The following is a 23,362-nucleotide window of genomic DNA, read 5'->3' as shown; positions in this document are numbered from 1 at the left end:
GAGTAATAACATATTCTCATGTTATTGGAGTACTTTGTGGTTAAATAGTGAGTAAATGTTTTAACTCAGAAACTGCCCTTTACTAGTGTAGGAAGGATCTAGAGGCATTTAAAGGCATCAAACATTAATTCTCAAATTAATCTGTAAATGTAGCATAAATCCAGTTCATCGTTTTTATTTCATTTATCTCATTAGCTCATTTTGAATTAGAGGTTCTTTTTTTTTTTTTTTTTTTTAATCTTATTTAATTTTGGCTGCATTGGGTCTTCGTTGCTGCTCGTGGACTTTTCTCTAATTGCTGTTGTCTTCGTTGTGGTGCTCGGGCTTCTCACTGCAGTGGCTTCTCTTGTAGTGGAGCACGGGCTCTAGGCACGTGGGCTTCAGTAGTTGTGGCGCACGGGCTTAGTTGCTCCACGGCATGTGGGATCTTCCCGGACCAGGGCTCGAACCCATGTCCCCTGCATTGGCAGGCGGATTCTTAGCCACTGCGCCACCAGGGAAGCCCTAGAGGTTCTTAATACAGCTTCTACAGATTCCCCGTGAATGATCTTCAGGAGGTCTGTCTGCCCTTGAAATTGCTAAATTCTGTGGGCACAAAAAATATGGGTCTTTTTGTTGTTGCTGTTGGTTGAGGGATCCCTCATTTTAATCAAATTTTTGAGGAATCTCTAAACCCAAAATGTCTAAGAATCACTATTCTAAATCCTTAAGTGGTTTAATATTTTTCTGTTTGCTTTTAGCCTGGCGGGCCACCGAAGAAGGGGAAACCAGCTGCACTAGGAGGCACAGGGAGCACTGGAACCAAGAGCAAGAAAGGGTTGGAGACTAAAGAAATAGTGGAGCCTGAGCTCTCGGTCAGTATTATACAGTATGCCTCAGACTCAAAGCTGCGGAAAGTCATTGCCCAAGAGGAGATTCAAGTTCTTTCTTTTCTGAGTTCTGTAACATATAGTTAATGGATGTCTTTTTAGCTTATTGAAACTGTGCCTTGGACAAACTTCCCCTTTACAGTAGTATAATAGAATCCTCAGATACTAAAACACACCTATGGGAGTGTTCTTGTAGTTTTGGCTGGGGTATTCTTACATTCTTGCCATCTGTTTCCTTAAGCAATTATTAATGTTAATGTTTTGTATCTTACAGATAGAAGTATGTGAAGAAAAAGCTTCAGCTGTCCTTCCTGCTACCTGTATACAGCTTCTAGACAGCAGTAACTGGAAGGAAAGGCTGGCCTGTATGGAAGAGTTCCAAAAGGTGGGTGCACAGGGATGAGTTGAATGTGAAAGAAAATTACATCATACAGAAGTGATGAATTGATAAATGAAGGACTAGCCCTAATTGCTGTATTTTATAACCAGTGAACATGTCTGCAGGGTGTTAACTAAAGATGAGGTGGGGTTTTTATTTGCTTTTTAGCTGTGTAGTATTTATCTTTCAACATCTGCTTTCTGTGGCTTCTATCAGCTCATAACCTAAGTGATGCGTACTCAAGAAAATTAGGTTTATTCTGAATTATAAGGCTTACATGAATTTTATTTTATTTTTAATTTTTTTTTTTTTTTTTTGGCTGTGTTGGGTCTTTGTTGCTGTGCTCAGGCTTTCTCTAGTTGTGGTGAGCGGGGGATACTCTTCGTCGAGGTGCGCGGGCTTCTCATTGTGGTGGCTTCTCTTGTTGCAGAGCACGGGCTCTAGGCACACGGGCTTCAGTAGTTGAAGCACGTGGGCTCAGTAGTTGCAGCATGCAGGCCCTAGAGCATGCGGGCTTTAGTAGTTGTGGCGCGTGGGCTCAGTAGTTGCAGTGTGTGGGCTCTAGGGCGCGCAGGCTCAGTAGTTGTGGTGCAGGGGCTTAGTTGCTCCATGGCATGTGGGATCTTCCTGGACCAGGGATCGAACCCATGTCCCCTGCATTGGCAGGCGGATTCTTAACCACTGTGCCACCAGGGAAGTCCCTGAATTTTAATATTATGGTATTAAACTTACTAGGCAAACAGGTCTCTTCACATAAACCACCCCTCATCCATTTCTATGTTTCCCTCTTTGTTGTCCTGATTCTCAGAAGAATAGACATTATCGCTTGGTATGAGAAGCTTCTTTAAAAACAATCTGTGTTGGACAGGAGCATGTTGGTTTATTTTGGCACACTCTTTTTTTTTTTTTTTTTTTTAATTTTTATTTATTTATGGCTGTGTTGGGTCTTCGTTTCTGTGCGAGGGCTTTCTCCAGTTGTGGCAAGCGGAGGCCACTCTTCATCGCGGTGCGTGGGCCTCTCACTATCGCGACCTCTCTTGTTGCGGAGCACAGGCTCCAGACGCGCAGGCTCAGTAATTGTGGCTCACGGGCCTAGTTGCTCCGCGGCATGTGGGATCTTCCCAGACCAGGGCTCGAACCCGTGTCCCCTGCATTGGCAGGCAGATTCTCAACCACTGCACCACCAGGGAAGCCCTGGCACACACTCTTTGATTCTAATGAGGAGGGGTGTGGAGAAACTGCAAGAATGCTGTGACTTGAGCCAGGAGTCCTAGCTTCCAGTCCTGCATCCGCCACTCAGGCTTAGCCCTGAGGTGTGCTTCTTTGAAACCTGTACTTAAATGCTTCTAACCTAACTCTACTTTGCTATGTTTTTAGGAAAATCAAATAAGTCAAAATATGTATTAGCAGTTTCTGCCATACATTGGGCAAATTAAAAGTGTTACTGTTACTTTCTTTGGGGCAAATTATTTGTGAATTCCTGAAATGTGAAAAAAAGAGTTTCAGTGGCATCACTATAACAACCATATACCAAACATCCAACTTAAGAAACACAGTATTATAACAGAAAGTAAACAAGCTCTCTCTGTGACCCTCCTCATTTCCATTCCCCTCACTCCTTCAAAGGTAAACATTTAATTGATTTGGTATATACTGTTCCCTTGGAACTAATCATTAATCCCTTAACTCTCCTACTATTTTGTTTTACTTCAAGGCTGTTGAACTAATGGACCGAACTGAAATGCCATGCCAGGCATTAGTGAGGATGCTGGCCAAGAAACCTGGATGGAAAGAAACTAATTTTCAGGTATATTTAAATTAGACATTTAATGTCTTTTATTGAAGTAATTTTCATTACATCATCCTATGGCATATTAGAGAGGTATAGTTTGGTAATTTTTAGCTTGTTCTTTTTTTTAAAATCACTCAGCCAATGTGTCATGTAATTTTAAATGAACAGTGGAATGTGTCCATTTTGATTAAACACATAACTCTAACTTTGTGCATTTAGGAGTTTATATATATACAAATACTTATTGTTTGTTAATTCATATGTATGCATTTTTCTCTTTATTTAGGCCTGGAAGCCCTCTAATACAGGGAGGGATGAACAGTGAGATAGCTTTCTTATTTCTTTGCATAAAAAATAAATGTAGTCTTTAAATTGCCAATAAAAAATTACCACATAATCGGTTTAACTCATTAACTGATAATAGAGATGAAATTGAGCAGTACCGTTATTTAGTCTAAAAAGCAGGTGTAAAGGGAGGTATAGGAAAGTAATACATGAAGGAAAATGAGAAAAGAGTTTTCTTCTCCTCCTCTAGACATAGATAGAGCTGATGGGAAACAAAAGTTTGAAATGTATCAGGTTTATTTTTGGCTTCCTGCTAGTCTCTTTTTTACTTCTGTTTTGCCACCTCTTATTCTCTGTTTAGGACCTTAGCTCCCTTGCTCACTGTTCCCTTAGCACTGCATTATAACCTCATCCATACCATCCAGCTCCACAAAGGTTTCCTGTGCCAGAAGGTTCTGATGCTGCCTTCTTCCCCTCACACCACCACTTTTAAAACTCCCCTTACATAGCTTCTCAGATAGGTGAAAGAAGCACACCTAATTTGAGCTAATACCCTTCTTTGTATTAGATCCATAACAAGAGGTAATTTTATATCTTTTTTTCCTTTATAACAACTTTCCTGAGGGTATAAAATTGTTTTAAAGGGTACAGTGCAGCTGTTTTTAGTCTATTCACATAGTTAGCAACTCCTACCACTATTTAATTTCAGAATATTTTCATCACCCTGAAAAGAAACCCCATACCCATCAGTAGTCACTCTCTATTCCTCCCCAAGTCCCCACCCCCAGTCCCTGGCAACAATTAATCTACTTTCTCTCTCTATGGATCACTTCTCCTGGACATTTCATGTAAATAGAATGATGTGGCCTTTTGTGTCTGGCTTTTACTTAGCATAATGTTTTCAAGGTTCATCCATACTGTAGCATATATCAACTCTACAGTCTTTTATTGCTAAACAGTATTCCATCATATGGATATACAACATTTTATTTACCCATTCATAAGTTGTTTGTTTTTTCTTCGGCTGTGTCACGCAGCATATGGAATCTTAGTTCTCCAGCCAGGGATCCCGCGCCCCCTTCATTGGAAGCGTGGAGTCTTAACCACTGGACCACCAGGGAAGTCCCTACCCATTCATAAGTTGATGGGCATTTGCATTGTTTCTGCTTTGGGGCTCTTGTGAATAATGCTGCTATGAACTTTCATGTACAAGTTTTTGTGTGAACCCATGTATCTACCTAGAAGTAGAATTGCTGGATCTTATGGTAACTCTGTGTTTAACTTCTTGACGAACTGACAAACTGTTTTCGAAAGTGGCTGTACCATTTTATCTTTGCACTAGCAGTGCAGGAGAGTTCCAGTTTCTCTACTTCCTTGCCAACACTTGTTATTTAAATATTCAAACAGGACAAAGGGAAATATTTTTGGTCAAAAGTGTCTGAAGTCCCAGACATCTGCCATCATCACATTAATATCTTTAAATTGTTTTTCACAGTTCCTTCCATTCTTCCACTTAAAAATCTACAAATTCTTTAAATCTCTCAAGTTCTGGTGTGTGTGTTTGTGTGTGTGTGTATGTACACGAGGGTTGTAATTTTTTTTGTGGGCAACTCTAGTAGGAACTCTGAATTAGTATGGTCATTTTATTATGTATTTCAGGATGTATGCTCAGTACTATATGCAGATAACCATAGGAGAAGGAGAAAATAGAAATTATATTTTTCAATTCATAAACTTCATGTGGTAACATTGCTTGTTAATATTTTAAAACACTGAGTGGTTTTTTTTCTGTCTTAGCTGTCAGCTACATTAATTGATAACAATTAAAGGATAAAAATTATTTTGTTTCTTGGTTTAAAATTTGATTTTAGTTTGGTCATGTTCTCAGCTGTTACATCTTCTGGCTGCTGTAAAAATAAGTAAATAAATAAATGTCTTTGGGCAATTCCCTGGCGGTCCAGTGGTTAGGACTTGGAACTTTCACTGACGAGGGCCCGGTTCAATCTCTGGTCAGGGAACTAAGATCCCACAAGCCATGTGGCACACCTCACCCCCGCCAAAATAAATGTCTTTGGCTTACTCATAACTTTCTGATACTTATCCTTGTTCAGGTGATGCAAATGAAGCTTCACATAGTGGCTTTGATTGCCCAGAAGGGAAATTTTTCCAAAACTTCAGCTCAGATCGTCTTAGATGGCCTTGTAGACAAGATTGGAGATGTGAAATGTGGGAACAATGCAAAAGAAGCTATGACAGCAATAGCTGAAGCTTGTATGTTGCCATGGACAGCTGAACAGGTTAGTGACACAGAGCTTTCTTTCCTCAAGTTTTCCCAGTTTTTTCCCAAATTTTAATTTAAGGTTATTAGTTAAACTTTAGTTCTTTTTTTCTCAAGTAAAACCTTTTTTGATACTGTTTTACTTTTACCTTTAGTAATTTTTGCACTGTTGCCTGATAATTAAAATTGTCTTAGTCAAGAATATTCTATTAAGAATGAAAGTAATTTTCTCTTAAGACATTATAATCCACAGTGACCACTAATGAAAAGTTGTAAACAGTCCAGATTGCCTTTTAAAAAATTTTTTTTATTGAAGTATTAATTGATGTACAATACTGTGAGAATGCTTTTAATACTTCTGTCACTTACCTCATTTTCTTGTGTAAATTAAACATTTCATTCCTAAGGCATTCTTGCAGTTGTGTTAGCATCAGGAAAACCACGCTTAATCCACTCCTGCCTTAATGTCAAGCTATATTTCTGTGAGAAATATGAGAGAAAACACAGATCTGTTTTGGTTTTTTGTATGTTTGTTTTTCCACTCCAGGTTATGTCAATGGCTTTCTCACAGAAGAATCCCAAGAATCAGTCAGAAACTCTGAATTGGCTATCAAATGCAATAAAAGAATTTGGTTTTTCTGGGTAAGTCAGAAAGAAATCAAGTACATGTTTTGCCAGTCTCTAACTGGTGATTATATTTGTTGTAGCTATCGCTGCTTATTTCTGAGAAGCCAGAGCTGGATTGTCTATAATTTTTATAAAACAAAACTACCTTTGTTCCTGAAAAGCCTATATTGGCTTGTGCTCCTGCATTTTGATATCCACTAATATTAGAGTTCTCTAAGTTATTTTTCCTCAAGTATTTGTAACTGTCCCACAGAAAAGCCAGTTCCAAGGATTTCTAGTCAAATACATTTGGAAAATACTATATAGAATCACATTTGTTTAGAGATCTATAGTGCATGTTGGAAAATTAAAGGCTCTCAGAAGTCCTGCAATTGAGACACTTGTTTAACCCACTCTTTCCCAAAGTTATTTGCCTGTTGAACACATGTGTTTACAGTAGTCCCCCGCTTGTCTGTGGTTTCACCTTCCACAGTTTCAGTTACCCACAGTCAACTGCAGTCAAAAAATATTAAATGAAAATTTCAGAAATAAACAATTTATAAGTTTTAAACTGTGGGCCATTCTGAGTAGCATGATGAAATCTCACTCTGTCCTGCCCGGGATATGAATCATTCCTTTGTCCAGTGTATCCCACCCATCAGTCACTTAGTAGCTGTCTCAGTTACAGATCGATCCTTGTGGTATTGCAGTGCTGCTGTTCAAGTAACCCTTATTTTACTTAATAATGGCCCCATGGGACTTCCTTGGCCGTCCAGTGGTTGGGACTTTGCCTTCCAGTGCAGGGGGTGCGGGTTCGATCCCTGGTTAGGGAGCTAAGATCCCACATGCCTCACGGCCAAAAAACCAAAACATAAAACAGAAGCAATATTGTAACAAATTCAATAAAGACTTTAAAAATGGTCCACATCAAAAAGTCTTAAAAAAAAAAAAAAATTGCCCCGAAGTGCAAGAGTAGAGATGCTGGCAATTTGGATATGCTAAAAAGAAGCTGTAAAGTGCTTCCTTTAAGTGAAAAAGTGAAAGTTCTCAACTCAGTAAGGAAAGAAAAAAAGGGCATGCTGAGGTTGCTAAGATCTACAGTAAGAATCTTCTATCCATAAATTGTGAAGGAAAAAGAAATTCGTGAGTTTCACTGTTGCACCTCAAACGGCAAACATTGTAAGTGCTTAGTTAAGATGGAAAAGGCATTAAATTTTGGGGTGGAAGACATAAACGGAAAGAAAACATGACTAATGGCAATGTGTTCCACCCAAAAGCGTGCAGACTATGAAGATTTCAGTAAGGGATCCTCTGAAACAAGTGACACCAAGCCGTTTGCTGCAAGTAAGGATGGCTACACAGATTCAGAAACATGTTGGGACTGAAAAATGTAAAAATTACAGGAGAGGCTGCGTTTGCCAGTGAAGCAGCCGCTGCATTTCTGGTAGAGTTGAAAAAATTGATTAAGGAGAAAGAGCACACTCACATAACTTTTATTACAGTATATTGTTATAATTGTTCTATTCTGTTATTAGTTATTATTGCTAATCTCTTACTGTGTCTAATTTATAAATTAAACTTTATCATAGTTCCACAGGTATAGGAAAAAAATAGTATATATAGTACTATCCACGGTTTCAGGTATCCACTGGGGGGTCTTGGAAGGTATCCCTCCCAGATAAGGGGGGACTACTGTATTTTATTTAACAAAATTTTATAGACTTACTTTATGCCTGGCACTTTCTAAATAATAACTCATTTGATTTAATCATAAAAATCATGTGAGGTATTGTTCTCTCCTTTTATAGATGAGGAAACTAGGGCACAGAAAGCTTAAGTGATCTGCCCAAGTCACAGCTAGAAAGTGGCAAAGCCAAGATTTTTTTTTTTTAATAAAGTTATTTTATTTATTTATTTTTGGCTGCATTGGGTCTTCGTTGCTGCGCGCAGACTTTCTCTAGTTGCGGCGAGCGGGGGCAACCCCTCGTTGCAGTGCGTGGGCTTCTCATTGTGGTGGCGTCTCTTGTTGTGGAGCACAGGCTCTAGGGGCTCAGGCTTCAGTAGCTGTGGCTCACGGGCTTAGTTGCTCCACGGCATATGGGATCTTCCCAGACCAGGGCTCGAACCTGTGACCCCTGCATTGGCAGGTGGATTCTTAACCACTGTGCCACCAGGGTAGCCCCAAAGCCGAGATTTGAATCCAGGCATTCTGGTTCCAAGAGAGAATACTGTAACTTCTGTGCTGTGCTGCATTTCTCTGTGCCATGGTGCTTGTCACAACATGCCTCTTAGTAGGCCACTTGCAAAACAGTGTTCTGATTCTACCAAATGAAGATATAATACTCTAGAAATTATCTTTTCTTTTGGTCATGCCACTTGGCTTGCAAGATCTTAGTTCCCCGACCAGAGATCAAATCCAGGCCCCTGGCAGTGAGAGCACCGAGCCCTAACCACTGGACTGCCAGAGAATTTCCTAGAAATTATCATTTAAGTGTCATTCAAGCAAAGAATTTTGTTATGTCGGTATCTGTGGTGTCCTCCTATAGTTGAGGGTATTGTTGTAATCCCCTTTTTTTAAAAAAATTATTTATTTATTTATTTGGCTGCACTGGGTCTTAGTTGCAGCACGTGGGATCTTGCGGCACGCGGGCTCTTCGTTGCAGTGCTCAGGCTTCTCTAGTTGCAGCGCACAGGCTCCAGAGCACGCAGGCTCAGTAGTTGTGGCACGTGGGCTTAGTTGCCCCTCGGCATGTGGGACCTTAGTTCCCTGACCAGGGATCAAACCTGCATCCCCTGCACTGGAAGGCAGATTCTTAACCACTGGACCACCAGGGAAGTCCCTTTAATCCCTTCTTAATTGTATAGTCTTTGATGTAAAACTAATCTCTTGGCATAAATGACATAAAAGCCATGTGAATATTTTCCTCTTTGCAGTTCATCCATGATTTGTCATTTATTCAACAACTACATATTGTGTACCTGTGGATATTCCAGTCATTTGTTTCAGGCCCTTGGGAATACATCATGGACAAGAGTAAATTCCTCCTTTCATGGGACTTATATTTGAGTAAGGGGAGCTGACAATAAACAGTAAAAAATACACCAGAAAGTATAATAACAATGGAATAAAAATAAAGCAGAATGGGGGTTAGTGGTATCACCTTGGAGTGTTTGGGATAGTGTTATTTTCTATAGGGTAGACAGGAATCCTTCCTGAAACAATGACTTTGGGACACAGACCTTCAGGACATGAGGGAGCTATCTGTAACAATCTGGGAGAAAAACATTCTTTTTTTAAAAATTAGTTAATTAATTAATTTTTTTTTTGGCTGCGTTGGGTCTTTGTTGCTGCATGCAGGCTTTCTCTAGTTGTAGTGCGCAGGGGCTGCTCTTCATTGCGGTGTGTGGGCTTCTCATCGTGGTGGCTTCTCTTGTTGCAGAGCACGGGCTGTAGGCGCACAGGCTTCAGTAGTTGTGGCACGCAGACTCAGTAGTTGTGGCTCGCGGGCTCTAGAGCGCAGGCTCAGTAGTTGTGGTGCACAGGCTTAGTTGCTCCACGGCATGTGGGATCTTCCTGGACCAGGGCTTGAACCCATGTCCCTTGCATTGGCAGGCGGATTCTTAACCACTGCACCACTAGGGAAGTCCTGGGAGAAAAACATTCTAGACAAAGGGAACAGCAAGTGCAAAAGCCCTGTGGCAGGAGCACACGTGATATATTTTAAAATAGCAAGGAGTAATTGTTCTTCAGAATGCAGTTGGAGTAGAAGAGTGAGGGAGTAGGGAGTGGTAGGAGATAAAGATTGAAGAAAGAACAGGGGCCCAGGTTGTGTAGGGCCTCAAAGTTTTGAATAAATTGGAAACCATTAGATAGTTTTGAGCAGAAGAATACGAGGATTATTCAGACTATAGTCAGAGAGAACAGATAGTGAGGATCAAGGGCAGAAGCAGGGAGACTAATTAGAAGGCTACTGAAATAATCCTGTCAAGAAATTATATGGCTTGGAAGTATTATGACTCAGAATATATTTTGAAAGTAGAACTAAGCAGGATATTGAACTTAAGAGAGAAGAGGAGTCAAGGATGACTCTGAGGAGTCAAGGATGGCCTGAGCAACTGGAGAGTGAAGTGGCTATTTACTGAGATAGGGAAGACTGTGGGAAGAACAGGTTTGGGGGCGGGCTGCGGACAATCAGGAGTTTGGTTTTGACAGATGTAGGATATCTGCTAGACATAAAAATGGAAATGTCACAAAGGCAGTCGGATACATGAATCTGGAGTTCAGGAAGGAGATCAACACTGGATTGATCTAATGCATATAGATAGTATTTAAAGCTTACTTTAAATGAGTGTAGAAAGAGAATAGGTGAAACTCGGGACATATCTAAAGGAAGCTGGTTCTAGAGTCTGGCTTTATAAAACTCCATTGAGTATTTTGAGGTTTCACTTGTTTTTCATTCTAAGTATTATTTCTTCTAGATTGAACGTGAAAGCTTTCATTAGCAATGTGAAGACAGCTCTTGCTGCAACAAACCCAGTGAGTACATACCAGCATGTACAGGAAGAGTAGTACAGCCATCTTTATGGTTCTGTTCTGATCTGAAAAGTTCTTTTTGTTCTGCCAGGCTGTGAGAACTTCTGCCATCACCTTGCTTGGTGTGATGTATCTGTACGTTGGTCCTTCTTTGCGAATGTTCTTTGAGGATGAGAAGCCTGCCCTCCTATCCCAGATAGATGCAGAATTTGAGAAGGTAAAGATTCCACAAATGATACAATCCATAGTTGACTTGAGAATGCTCATATCAGTTAAGTTTAAACTTTTAACCCTTTGGAATGAAGAATATGTATGTATTTGCTTTTATATGCATAAGGTATCCCTGGGAAGAATTCATAAGAAATTGATGACTTTGTGAGGAAGAGAACCAGATAGCTATAGTATAGGATGGGACATTTTCCCCTTTGTAGCTTTGGAATATCAAACATTTTGAATGTATTACCTATTCCAAAAGTACACTAAATATAACATTAAATTTTTTTTTTTTAAGTAAAAAGAAACTTGACCTTCCTTGAATAAACTTTCTAATTGAAATTGCTAAGTTTTGGCAGACTTGCTGTGTATTGTCTTGGGCATACAAGTCAAAAGACAGCTTTATGATTGAGAAGTCAGAGTCTAATAGGTTTGTATAAAGATATCTTTTGTCACATAGTCTCAAAATTGGAATCTAAGTAGGAATTAAAATATGTGCTGTGTGAATATTAAGTATTATGAAGGAATATGAAAGTTTGACACAGGTACCATTCTCTAACCAGTTTGCTGTAATATTCTTCATCAAGTTCATTAGCCTCACTGACTTATTTGTGTGTAGATGCAGGGACAGAACCCACCTGCTCCAACCAGAGGGATTTCCAAACACAGTACAAGTGGTACAGAGGAAGGAGAAGATGGAGACGAACCAGATGATGGGGGAAATGATGTTGTGGATCTTTTGCCAAGGACAGAAATCAGGTTTGTTGCTAATGATTTATTTGATGTATTATGCTTAATTCTTAATGGTTTCTTCTGTTTCTCAGTCAAGGGTACTTCTGTGACATCATTGTTCTTTTAGGCATCTGGAATTAAGGATTCTGTCTTCTTTTTTCAGTGATAAAATCACTTCAGAGTTGGCGTCTAAGATTGGTGACAAGAATTGGAAGATCAGGAAAGAAGGCCTAGATGAAGTGGCAGGTATTATCAATGAAGCAAAATTTATCCAACCAAACATAGGTGAACTTCCAACTGCCTTGAAGGGTCGACTCAACGATTCAAATAAAATCTTGGTACGTAGAATATATGCCTGTTTTCTTCTCTCCCCTCTCTGCCCCTGCAAAGGGATCCTTTTCAGTAACCTTCACCAGCAAAAACAAAAAGGAGTTAGTCACTCTATTGCTTTGAACTAGAAATAGCTTCCTTTAATTTCTTAAGTGTGCCTCAAGATATGTTGGTAGATGGCAAGTTTATTAATCAAATTTTCATGAATCTCAGATTTGCTGTTTACAGGGCTCTGATATTAAGTATTTTTATATAAAACTGCTTGTAATACACATAAGCAAGTTAATTTCTAATTTTTAAATTTGGATTTTTTATGTGAGATGTTTCTTAAACTAGGCTTTACCTTACTTTAAAATTATAAAGCATTATTAATCTCTAGTCTAAAATTCTAATATTCCAATTTTATGAACTGATGACAAAAGGAGACGCCATCACCCAAAATTATTCATAAGCTGATTAGTATCATAATGAGCTGATTTTTTTAAAGTAGGCCAGAAACTTCCTACTGCATTGACTGTATAGCAGCAAACTTGCAAAACTTTGAGCACACCTTGCTATGGTTTGAACATAAGGTGTTGGCTTTTCCCACCCAGGTGCAGCAAACGTTGAATATCCTCCAGCAGTTGGCAGTAGCCATGGGCCCAAACATCAAGCAACATGTGAAGAACTTAGGCATCCCTATCATCACAGTGCTTGGAGACAGCAAGGTAAAACTGACTCTTTTTACCACAGCTCTGTTCTGGAATAGGCCAGCCACATGACTGGGCTAAGAATAATCCTTTTTTTTTTTTTTTTTTTTTAATTAATTAATTTATTTGTCTTTATTTTTGGCTGTGTTGGGTCATTGTTGCTCTGCACGGGCTCTCTCTAGCTGTGGCGAGCGGGAGCTACTCTTCGTTGTGGTGCGCGGGCTTCTCATTGCGGTGGCTTCTCTTGTTGCAGAACACGGGCTTCAGTAGTTGTGGTGCATGGGCTCAGTAGTTGTGGCTTGCAGGCCCTTGAGCGCAGGCTCAGTAGTTGTGGTGCACAGGCGTAGTTGCTCTGCGGCATGTGGGATCTTCCTGGGCCAGGGCTCGAACCCGTGTCCCTTGCATTGGCAGGCAGATTCTTAACTACTGCGCCACCATGGAAGTCCCAATCCTTTTCTTACATGTAAGAGTGCATGTAAACAGTTTATAAACTTTGTTAGAGAAGAGAATATTAGGAGGAAAATAGTAAAAATTTTTACCTCCCAGGCATTATTAAGGTGATCAGATATCTCACTTACTAGCTTTGTGACCCTTAGATAAGTTGTTTTTCTTCTTTGAGGTTCAGTTTTTTATCTATGAAATTTAATTCTTACAGAATTAAATAAGCATCTGTACATAAAGTACCTGTACCTGTCTCATACAGTATATACTCAAAAAACGGTTGCTATTTTGATTATGATATCATTGTTTAAGGTGTTGGTATAAAGAGTGAATAAACATAAATTTTGGATCATGTGTTTTATTTTCTACCTGTTCCCTCAACTACTAGAGTAGGATCTTCTGGTACTTCAGTAAGATATTTGCAGTTTCACAGTCCTGGAATTTGTCGCATTGAAAGTTGCAAGCTCTTATGTTTATCCTTAATTGAATATTCAAATGTCTCTTTATTTTTGTGTAATTCGTTTAATTTGAGGAATTGGACTATTTTAATATTTTTCACATCAGTAAGTCGTTCTCATTCTATGAATGCAAATTAATGTAAAAACAAAAATGTTCAATCAAATTGTTAATTTCAGTCTAACTATTAAGAGTTCTCTAGCAGGTAGAATTACATTCTTTAGCAGGTAACCAGGGACATAAGAGTCCCCAGAAGTTCAGGAAACAAAACCTAAGAGTTTGTTCCCCTAACATGATATTTTATGCCCAGGTCACTGTTTTCCCTAATTAACTGAGTATAGGATCTTTACAATTTGGAGTTTTATGTTTCTAATTTACTTTGGAGTTTTAGTACAACATGGATCTACATTCTGTTTCGAAGAAAATGAAGTATGTTCCAAGTATGTTCATGTGGACTTTAGAGAAACCGCCATTGTTCGTGTTCACAAAGTAATGGGCTTTTCACTCCCTACCTCCAAACCATAGCAGTGTTACCTTTACTGATTCTCTCTTCCATTCAGAACAATGTTCGAGCTGCTGCCCTAGCAACTGTGAATGCTTGGGCAGAACAGACTGGCATGAAGGAATGGCTGGAGGGGGAAGATCTTTCTGAAGAGCTCAAAAAGGAAAATCCTTTCTTGAGGCAAGAGGTTAGTACCACAAATATGATTTGCTTTACTCATGTCTTTTACCTTCATAGAGGCTTGGACCTACCTAATAAACATACATGAATGGATAGAATGAGTTCCATTATAAAATCGCTAATAAAATGAAACCAAATTCCTGGAGCTTTTTTATTCATGTGCTTCCTTTTCTTTTTTCCTTTCATGTGCTTTTTTAACAATAAAACTTTTTAAAGGACTAGCCTTTTTGTGAAGTTTTCTGTTTTCTTGAACTCTTAAATGGTAAAGTAAGAGGTTTTAATCATGACAAAAATAGTTCAACATTCAAAAATCTATCAGTGTCATCCATCATACCAACAGGCTAAAGAAAAGTCATATAATCCTATCAGTTGACACAAAAAAAGGATTTGAGAAAATCCAACAGCTATTCATGATAAAAGCTGTCAGTTAGTTAGTAATAGAAGAGAATTACCTCAAGTTAAATAAAAAAATCATCTGCAGAAAACCTCTATAAATGATAATATTCTTAGTGGTTAAAGACTGAATGCTTTCCCCCTAAGATCAGGAACAAAGCAAGAATGTCCACTTTCACTGCTGTTACTACTCAGCATAGAACTGGAAGTCCTAGTCACTGCAATAAGGCAAGAAAAAGAAATGAAAGGCATACAGTTGGAAAAAGAGTAAATAAAACTATCCCTAACTGCAGATAACATGACTGTTTACATAGAAAATTCCAGGAAATCTACAAGTAAACTCCTAGAACTAATAAATGAGTTCAGTAAGATTGCAGGATACAAAATAAACACAATCACATTTGACAAAAGTCAATCACATTTCTTTATAATACATTGAACATGTGGAAACCAAAGTTACAAACACAGTACAGTTTACAATCACTGCAAAGAAAATGAAATCCTTAGCTATACACTTAACAAAACAAATACAAAATATGTCTACTGAAAATTACAAAAATGCTGATGAAGCATTCAAGGAAGACCCAAATAGATGTAGAGACATGCCATGTTTGTGGACTGGAAGATTTAACATAGTAGAAATTAGAAATGTCAGTTCTATACATTTAATGTATACCTAATTGATGTATGCATTTAATGTAATTCTTATCAAAATTCAAGAAAGTTTTTTTTATAGACAAAGTCAAGGTTATTTTAAAATTTATATTCTAGCTTAAACAATCTTGACAAAGGAAAAAAAATGGAAAGAGCCTCTCTACCATATATTAGTGCTTACTGAATTAAATTGCTAACATAATCAAGACACTGTGGGGAATTCCCTGGCGGTCCAGTGTTTAGGACTCCATGCTTTCACTGCCAAGGGCTCGGGTTCAATCCCTGGTTGGGGAGCTAAGATACCCCCCAGCCAAGCTGTGTGGCAAAAAAAAAAAAAAAAAAAAAAAACGACACTGTGATAGCAAGGGGTAGGAGGAAGAGGATAGACACAGATAGGTGGAGCTGAAGAGGAAACCCAGAAATAGACCCACACAAATATGAGCAACTAATTTTCGATGGTGTTTCCAAAGTAATTCAGTGGAGGAAGTGTGGCCTTTTCAACAGATGATGCTGGAGCAGTTGACATCCAGAGACAAAAAAAATAAACCTTACCTAAACCTCACATCTTACACCAAAATTAACTCAAAATGGATTATGGGGTTAAATGTAGAACATAAAACTGTAGAACTTTTAAAGATAACATAGGAGAAAACCTTCAGGATATAGAAATTCTTCAGGCAAAGAATTCTTAGACTAGACACCAAAACCACAATTCATCAAAGAAAAAATTGATAAATTGGACCTCATCAAAATTAAGAACTCTTACTCTCCAAAAGACCATGTGAAGAAGATGAAAAGACAGGCTGGAGTGGGAGAAAATATTTGCAACCTCTATGTCTGATAATGGACTATCATCGAGAATATATATATATATATATATATATATATATATATATATATATATGCACACACACACATATATATATATATACATATACATATATATATATATATATGTATATATATATATATATATAAAGAACTCTCAAAACTCAACAGTTAAAAATCTAATTACAATATAGGCAAAAGACATGAACAGACATTTCACTGAAGAGGATATACAGATGGCAAATAAGCCCATGAAAGGTGTTCAACATTATTGGCCATCAGGGAAAAGCAAATTAAAACTGCAATGAGATATCACAGACAACTATCAGAATTACTAAAATAAAAAATTGTGATAACACCAAATACTGGCAAGAATGTGGAGAAACTTGAACACTCTCCTGGTGGAAATGTAAAATGGTATAGCCACTCCAGAAAACAGTTGGGCAGTTTCTTATAAAACTATATGTGTAGTTACTATATGACCCAGCAAATCTTGGGCATTTATTCCAGAAAAATGAAAATTTATGTTTACACAAAAGCCTATATACAAATGTTCATAGCAGCTGATTCATAATAGCCAAAATCTGGAAACAGCCCAGATGTCTTTCAACAGGTGAATGCTTAAACAAACTATTTTATATCCATATGTGTAATACTATTTAGCAATAAAAGAAACAAATTATTGATACATGCAACAAGTTAGATAAATCGCCAAGGAATTGTACTGAGTGACAGTGCCAATTCCAAACAGTTACATACTATATGATTCTATTTATATGAGTTTGAAATCTCATATTTTAGAAGTGGATAAACAGATTAGTGGTTACCAGGGATTAGGGAGTAGGAGGAGGGATGTGAATGTGCTTATAAGAGAGGCAACACATGGGATCCTTGGGATGGAACTGTTCAAAATCTTGACTGCGGGAATACACTAACACATGATAAAATTGTAGAGAAAGCAATATAGACACATACACAAATGAGACAAAATCAGACTGGGGCAATCTGAGTGTGATCAGTGGATTGTATCAATGTCAATATCCTGGTTGTTTATACTATAGTATAGTTTCATAAAGTGCTACCGTTGGAGGAAACGGAGTAGAGTGGGATCTCTCTATTATTTCTTATAACTGCATGTGAATATACAATCATCTCAATAAATACCTCAACTAAAAAATAAATGCAGGGCTTCCCTCGTGGTGCAGTGGTTAAGAATCCACCTGCCAATGCAGGGGACACGGGTTTGAGCCCTGGCCCAGGAAGATCCCACATGCTGCAGAGCAACTAAGCCCGTGTGCCACAACTACTGAGCCCGCGCTCTAGAGCCCATGAGCCGCAACTACTGAAGCCCGCGTGCCACGACTACTGAAGCCCATGTGCCTAGAGCCCGCGAGCCACCACTACTGAAACCCGCACGCCACAACTACTGAAGCCCATATACCTAGAGCCTGTGCTCCGCAACAAGAGAAGCCACTGCAATGAAAAGCCAGCGCACCACAACGAAGAGTAGCCCCTGCTCATCACAACTAGAGAAAGCCCATGCGTAGCAATGAAGACCCAACACAGCCAAAATGAATAAATAAATTTAGTTTTAAAAATTAATTTTAAAAATAAATAAATAAATAAATACAGATTTCCCTGGCAGTCCAGTCGTTAGGACTCTGTGCTTTCACTACCGTGGCCGGGGTTTGAGCCCTGGTCGGGGAAATAAGATCCCACAAGCCACATGGCATGGCCGAAAAACAAAACAAAAAATAAAACGAATACTTTAGAGATATAGAGAAAAACTGTCTATGTAAGGCAGAAAGCAGAAGTCCTGGTAGAACTTGTCATCTTCTGATCAAATAAATATTTTGCATCTTCTCTAGCTGAATAGTTCTTAGAATTAAAAAAGAAGTGAAAGTTTGAGATGCATTAAGAACTATTAAAGCTTTATAACTTAATGCTCAAATGTGGTCAAAAAAACTGTGTCCTTATCTTAGCTGATTATCTTCATTGCATGTTTATCATTTCATTGGACAATGGAAATGACTGATTTCACACTGGAAAGTTGTAGTGTGAGAACTAATTCAGTGTTTGGTACTGATAAAATCATTAAGCTGAAGATCATAAATAATGACAGTTTTCTACGTGCAGTGTGTAACTGGTCTTTATTTCTTTTGGCAGCTTCTGGGCTGGCTGGCTGAGAAACTACCGACTCTCCGTTCCACCCCCACAGACCTTATCCTTTGTGTTCCCCACCTCTACTCCTGCCTAGAGGATCGCAATGGAGATGTGCGAAAGAAGGCCCAAGATGCCTTGCCATTCTTCATGATGCATTTAGGATATGAGAAAATGGCCAAGGCTACTGGGAAACTAAAAGTACTACTACTTGTTGCTGCTGTTAAAAGCCATTTAGAAAAATATTGAACATGAATTTATATAGGCAAAAGATCATATTACCTCCTATGAGTTTCAACTTGAAATCCCAATGAGAGCAGAAATAAAATATTTAGTAGTGTAGAACTTCTAAAGAACCTGCTGCCTTTGCAGGGATGAAAATTGTGACCTTCTAGAATGGCAGCTAATTTACTGTGACTTCATAATGTGTTACTTCTCTTGCACTATGTGCTGCCTCCCTTACTTCATTGGTATTTGAAAACTAGGAGCTCAAGGTTTTGACAGCAGATCTGTTAGTAAGCATAGCATGAGTGTATCGTTTATGTGGCCTCTCACCTCTGTTATATTGTCTCCCTAGCCAACTTCTAAAGATCAGGTGTTGGCCATGTTAGAGAAAGCCAAAGCTAACATGCCAGCCAAGCCCGCTGCACCTGCTAAAGCAACTTCCAAACCCGTGGGAGGATCAGCTCCAGCCAAATTCCAGCCTGCCTCAGGTAACTCTTAGTTTGAGAGGGTTAAAGGGGAAGGAAATAGCCAAGGGAACTCTTAAAGAAATCCAACCTTCATTTTTTAATCACATTTCCTCATGGCTTAGATCCCAAGTCCTCCCTCCATCTCCTTACCCTCCTTTCATAAACATTTGTCAGGTTACCTGCTTTATGCCAGGAACTGTGCTGAGGGTTTAAGGATGATTAATTTGATTTCCAACTCCAAAAAGGAGTTTTGGAGTATCACAATGAAATACGCCAGAAAGCAAGTGCTCAGTCTTACTTCTAAGGTTTCCACAACTATTTTCTGCTATTGGATATTACAGTTAGAAGGAGAATTGGGACCATCTAGCTTAACCCTCTTTATTAACAGGTAAGGAACACCAAAGGTTAAGTGACTTGCACAAGGCCAAACAGCCAGCCAGTGCCTGAACCAGCAGAGACCTCTGCTTAACTCATTCATAAATGAGTTCCCCTTCCACTACACTTGGCTGTTTGCTGATCCATTCTAATATTTACTAAACTTCTTCAAGGGAAAATTCTTCATTTCTTCATCCTAATGTTAAAATTCCAAAATGTACAAATAGAACACTAACCTGTAACCACTGCTCTTCTAGACTTATTGCTTAAACAAAATAATAATATTCTGTTTAGTGGGGTAGAAATTATTGATGCTATAAAGTTAGAAATTTTACATGTGTAAAATTGTTGGTATCAAAGTATATATTCAGTTATAACATTTATTGGGATCTTGCTATATGGTATATATAGTTTACTATAGTATCAAAGATGATAGACTCTTCCCTTAAGGAAGTATCAGTCTAACAAAAAGGTTTTTTAACTGCTATTTAGAAAATGGTTTTAAACTGCAGTTTAAATGTTGATAAAGGAGATGTAGATTTTCTGAATTAATTTACATGAGGAAATCGAGGAGAAAAAAGATTAGGAAAAAAATCTAACTGAAAGCGCTTTAAAAATGGATACATTTGTTTAAAAAAAAACTTTTCAAAAAACTAAAATAAAAATAAAAATAATTTTTTTAATAGATATATTTAAAACTACTGGCTTTCTCACCATCATTATATATTTAACCTGCCCAGAATATAGTGATATTAGTTAGAGTTTGTATTTACAGTACGTGCTTTTTTTTTCTCAAAGCACCTGTTGAAGATTCTGTTTCTGGCACTGTAGAACCCAAGCCTGATCCAAAAAAGGCCAAAGCTCTAGGAGTTTCCTCTAAAGCAAAGGTATGTTAATTCTGCAACTTAGATGTAGAATTGCTTTTAAGTGTTTTATACACTGAGTCATTCTTTTAGCAAAGATATATTACATATGAAAGATTATTACTACTCTTGATATTATCTAATTATAAAGTGTTTATTTATACAAGTTTCTGTGGCTCACTTTTAATGTTACCTCAAAACAAAGACTCCTATTCTCAAGAGCTACTGCCAGGGTTTCTGTCATCCAGGTCTTTGAGGGAGATTTTCAGTAGTAGGCAACTTCCTTTAAATTTGGCAGTTAAGTCATCATATTAGCAGGTGTTCTGATTAGACTAAAAGGAAGTATCTTCTGTCCCCACACCAATGGGATTGGATGCATCACCAGTCCTTTTAGCATCCATGCAGAGTTGGACAATTTAAAGAAATGTTTTCAAATGCTCGACCTTAAATATCCCCTGGGTGGTTTTTCATTTAATTACGTTTTTGAATCACAGCAAATTGTCATCAGTTTCTATATCAAGATTCAGAGCTTGTCACTGTATTCAGAGAATTGACTGTTTAATACTTACAAAAGGAAAATTACAGAACTGTGCAATCAGTAGTAAATCTAATAGTAAATCTAAATAGAGAAAACTATTTCATTAACTGCATGTAACTGATGAAAGTATGCAGAGTAGGAAATGTTTTATTATCCAGTACATTTATTATTACATCCACATTATAGAAGGGGCACTCTGTGGCCATTCTTCTAAATATTTGTTACTCATTTTCCCTCCCTATGCTTGGGTCCTTCAACTCAGTGAGTTAATTTAAATGGGTAATTATCTTCTGAACTATCCAGTGAAGCTGTTCTTTTCCTGTCCCTCTCCCTCTCCTCATCCCATATTTAACAAACGCTTATTTCAGTATTTTGATCACAAGTGCTTTGAAGTATTTTTGACTCTGTTCTTAATGCCACTTTCTTTTCAGTCTTTCGCAGTTTACGAAGCAGTTTCACATAAATGATCTCACATTTGTTTTGACTGAATGACTTAAGTGTTTGAACTAGAAAGAAATGCTGGCCTACTAAAAATAGCAGACTTTTGCTATATTTATAATATAATAATAATTCCAGTAATGAAATTCAAATTTTACCTTAAATATATATACCATGTGTTCACAATTTCTTTCCATCTGATACAAAGATTCTAAATCTTGGATTCTTTTTAAAAGCCACTTTTTAAAAAAAAAAAATCTATCTATTTATTTATTGGCTGCATCAGGTCTTAGTTGAGGCACGCAGGATCTTTCGTTGCAGCATGCGGGCTTCTCTCCAGTTGTGGTGCGGGGGCTCCAGAGCACGTGGGCTCTGTAGTTGTGGCACACGGGCTTAGTTGCCCCGTAGCATGTGGGATCTGAGTTCTCTGACCAGGGATTGAACCGGTGTCCCCTGCATTGTAAGATGGATTCTTAACCACTGGACCACCAGGGAAGTCCCTAAAAGCCACCTTAGTAACTTAAGTATTTAAAATGTTTCTAGCAAATTTCTCTCTAGAAACAGGTTCAAAGGGTCTCCAGTTATAGTAATGTTATAGAGATACATTTTATATACAGAGAAACAGAAAAGTTTTCTCAATTATGTGAAATGTGTGAATACCATTCAAAATGTCATTAATATGGAAAGCTATAAACAGTGTTGAAGATTTCAAGAAAGAAAAGAACTATCCATTATATGTCAGTTATATCAATAATTTTTTTAAAAGAACTATCCAAGAAACAAAAATAACCTATAACCCAGACCAGTGATATATAATAGCAGCTTTTCCAACCACATCACATGCCAGCCCAAGGACTAACCAACAGTTACTTAAGAGTGCTATTAGAAACATTTTTAGAAAAGCTGTACACAAACATATCAAATGCAAGATTCTATGGTTCATTTGTTTGTTTCATTTGGAATATGATATAGAAAGGTGTCCCTGGTTTATATAGTGCCCTTTTGCTGGGCAGTAACAGCGAATTCCCAAGAAGTAGTCTAGCTAATCAGTATTCCCTGTACCTTGGTTGTAGACTGCACAAGGAAAGAAAGTGCCAAGCAAAACCAGCTTAAAGGAAGATGAAGACAAATCTGGTCCTATTTTTATTGTTGTTCCAAATGGAAAGGAGCAAAGAATGAAAGATGAGAAAGGATTAAAGGTAAGGAAGAAATAAGAATCTTCAGGAGTTTTTTGCTTGTTTGTTTTAGTTTCGTTTTGTAATCAAGAATAATTTTTCTGTCTGAAATTCATATCATTGTGAAATATCTAATAATTAACTGAATCTTTTGCTTATAAATTATATCTTGTTTCTGGAAGACTGTTTTGGGGGGGGTTTTTGTTTGCTTTTAGAATCAAAGACTGGAAAGTAGTCACTGATTTTTTATCAACTACACATATGTAATATGCTACTCCTTTATTTTTTCTTGTACCTGACACCTTAAAAGATAGATTTGGTAACTATATATGGCTAGTTTGATCATTTTGCTTTTGATGTTGTTTTGATTTTATTAATCAGTTAAAACTTTTCAAAATATATACATTAGAATTTTTAAAAATTCAAACAATACAAAAAAAGTACAGAAAGTATGAAAAGCATGTCTCCCACTCCAGTCTCCCTACACAGGGAGGATGTTATTACCAGTTATTTTGTATATTACTCCAGAAATAATAATATTCCATACCTATACAATCATATATATATAAATATATAGCCCTCGTTTTACACAGATGGGAACGTGCCATACTCTTTGTTCTGAATCTTACTTTTTTCTTTTAATGGTATTTGAAATATATATCTTAAAGATCATTCCATATCTGCACACATGTATGCATTCATTCTGTTTATTGATGCATCATATGTATGTACCTTTCTTTATCCTCAACCCACTATGTTGAACATTTAGGTTACTTCTAATCTTTCACTCTTATAAGCTATACTGCCATAGGCATCTTTGAATATAGGTTTTGTGCACATATGTAAGTATATTTATATTAAACTACTAGAATAATATGTACATTTAAAATTTTGGTAGATATTTCAAATTTGCCCTTTATTAAAATTGTACCAACAGTATCCACCATGTTATACAATAAT

General features: G+C 37.7%; 1 protein-coding gene across 4 annotated transcripts in view; it reads left to right on the top strand.

Annotated features, from left to right (window-relative positions):
- The window catches only part of CKAP5 (cytoskeleton associated protein 5), a 105,158-nt gene that overhangs the window by 59,457 nt on the left and 22,339 nt on the right, over positions 1-23,362 (top strand). For all 4 annotated transcript variants that reach the window (XM_082410657.1, XM_082410658.1, XM_082410660.1 and 1 more), the window contains 15 exons: positions 741-854; positions 1,144-1,254; positions 2,963-3,055; positions 5,437-5,622; positions 6,151-6,245; positions 10,689-10,746; positions 10,835-10,960; positions 11,576-11,715; positions 11,852-12,026; positions 12,612-12,725; positions 14,165-14,293; positions 18,328-18,522; positions 18,899-19,034; positions 20,187-20,275; positions 22,301-22,426. In XM_082410657.1, coding sequence (XP_082266783.1) covers positions 741-854; positions 1,144-1,254; positions 2,963-3,055; positions 5,437-5,622; positions 6,151-6,245; positions 10,689-10,746; positions 10,835-10,960; positions 11,576-11,715; positions 11,852-12,026; positions 12,612-12,725; positions 14,165-14,293; positions 18,328-18,522; positions 18,899-19,034; positions 20,187-20,275; positions 22,301-22,426 — 1,887 coding nt within the window. The remainder of the gene's footprint in view (positions 1-740; positions 855-1,143; positions 1,255-2,962; positions 3,056-5,436; positions 5,623-6,150; positions 6,246-10,688; positions 10,747-10,834; positions 10,961-11,575; positions 11,716-11,851; positions 12,027-12,611; positions 12,726-14,164; positions 14,294-18,327; positions 18,523-18,898; positions 19,035-20,186; positions 20,276-22,300; positions 22,427-23,362) is intronic.

Source organism: Balaenoptera physalus (genome assembly GCF_965194825.1).
Source record: "Balaenoptera physalus genome assembly, chromosome: 10".
Lineage (NCBI taxonomy): Eukaryota > Metazoa > Chordata > Mammalia > Artiodactyla > Balaenopteridae > Balaenoptera > Balaenoptera physalus.
Note: the sequence above shows the minus strand (reverse complement) of the source record. Positions and strands in the feature narration are given on the sequence as shown.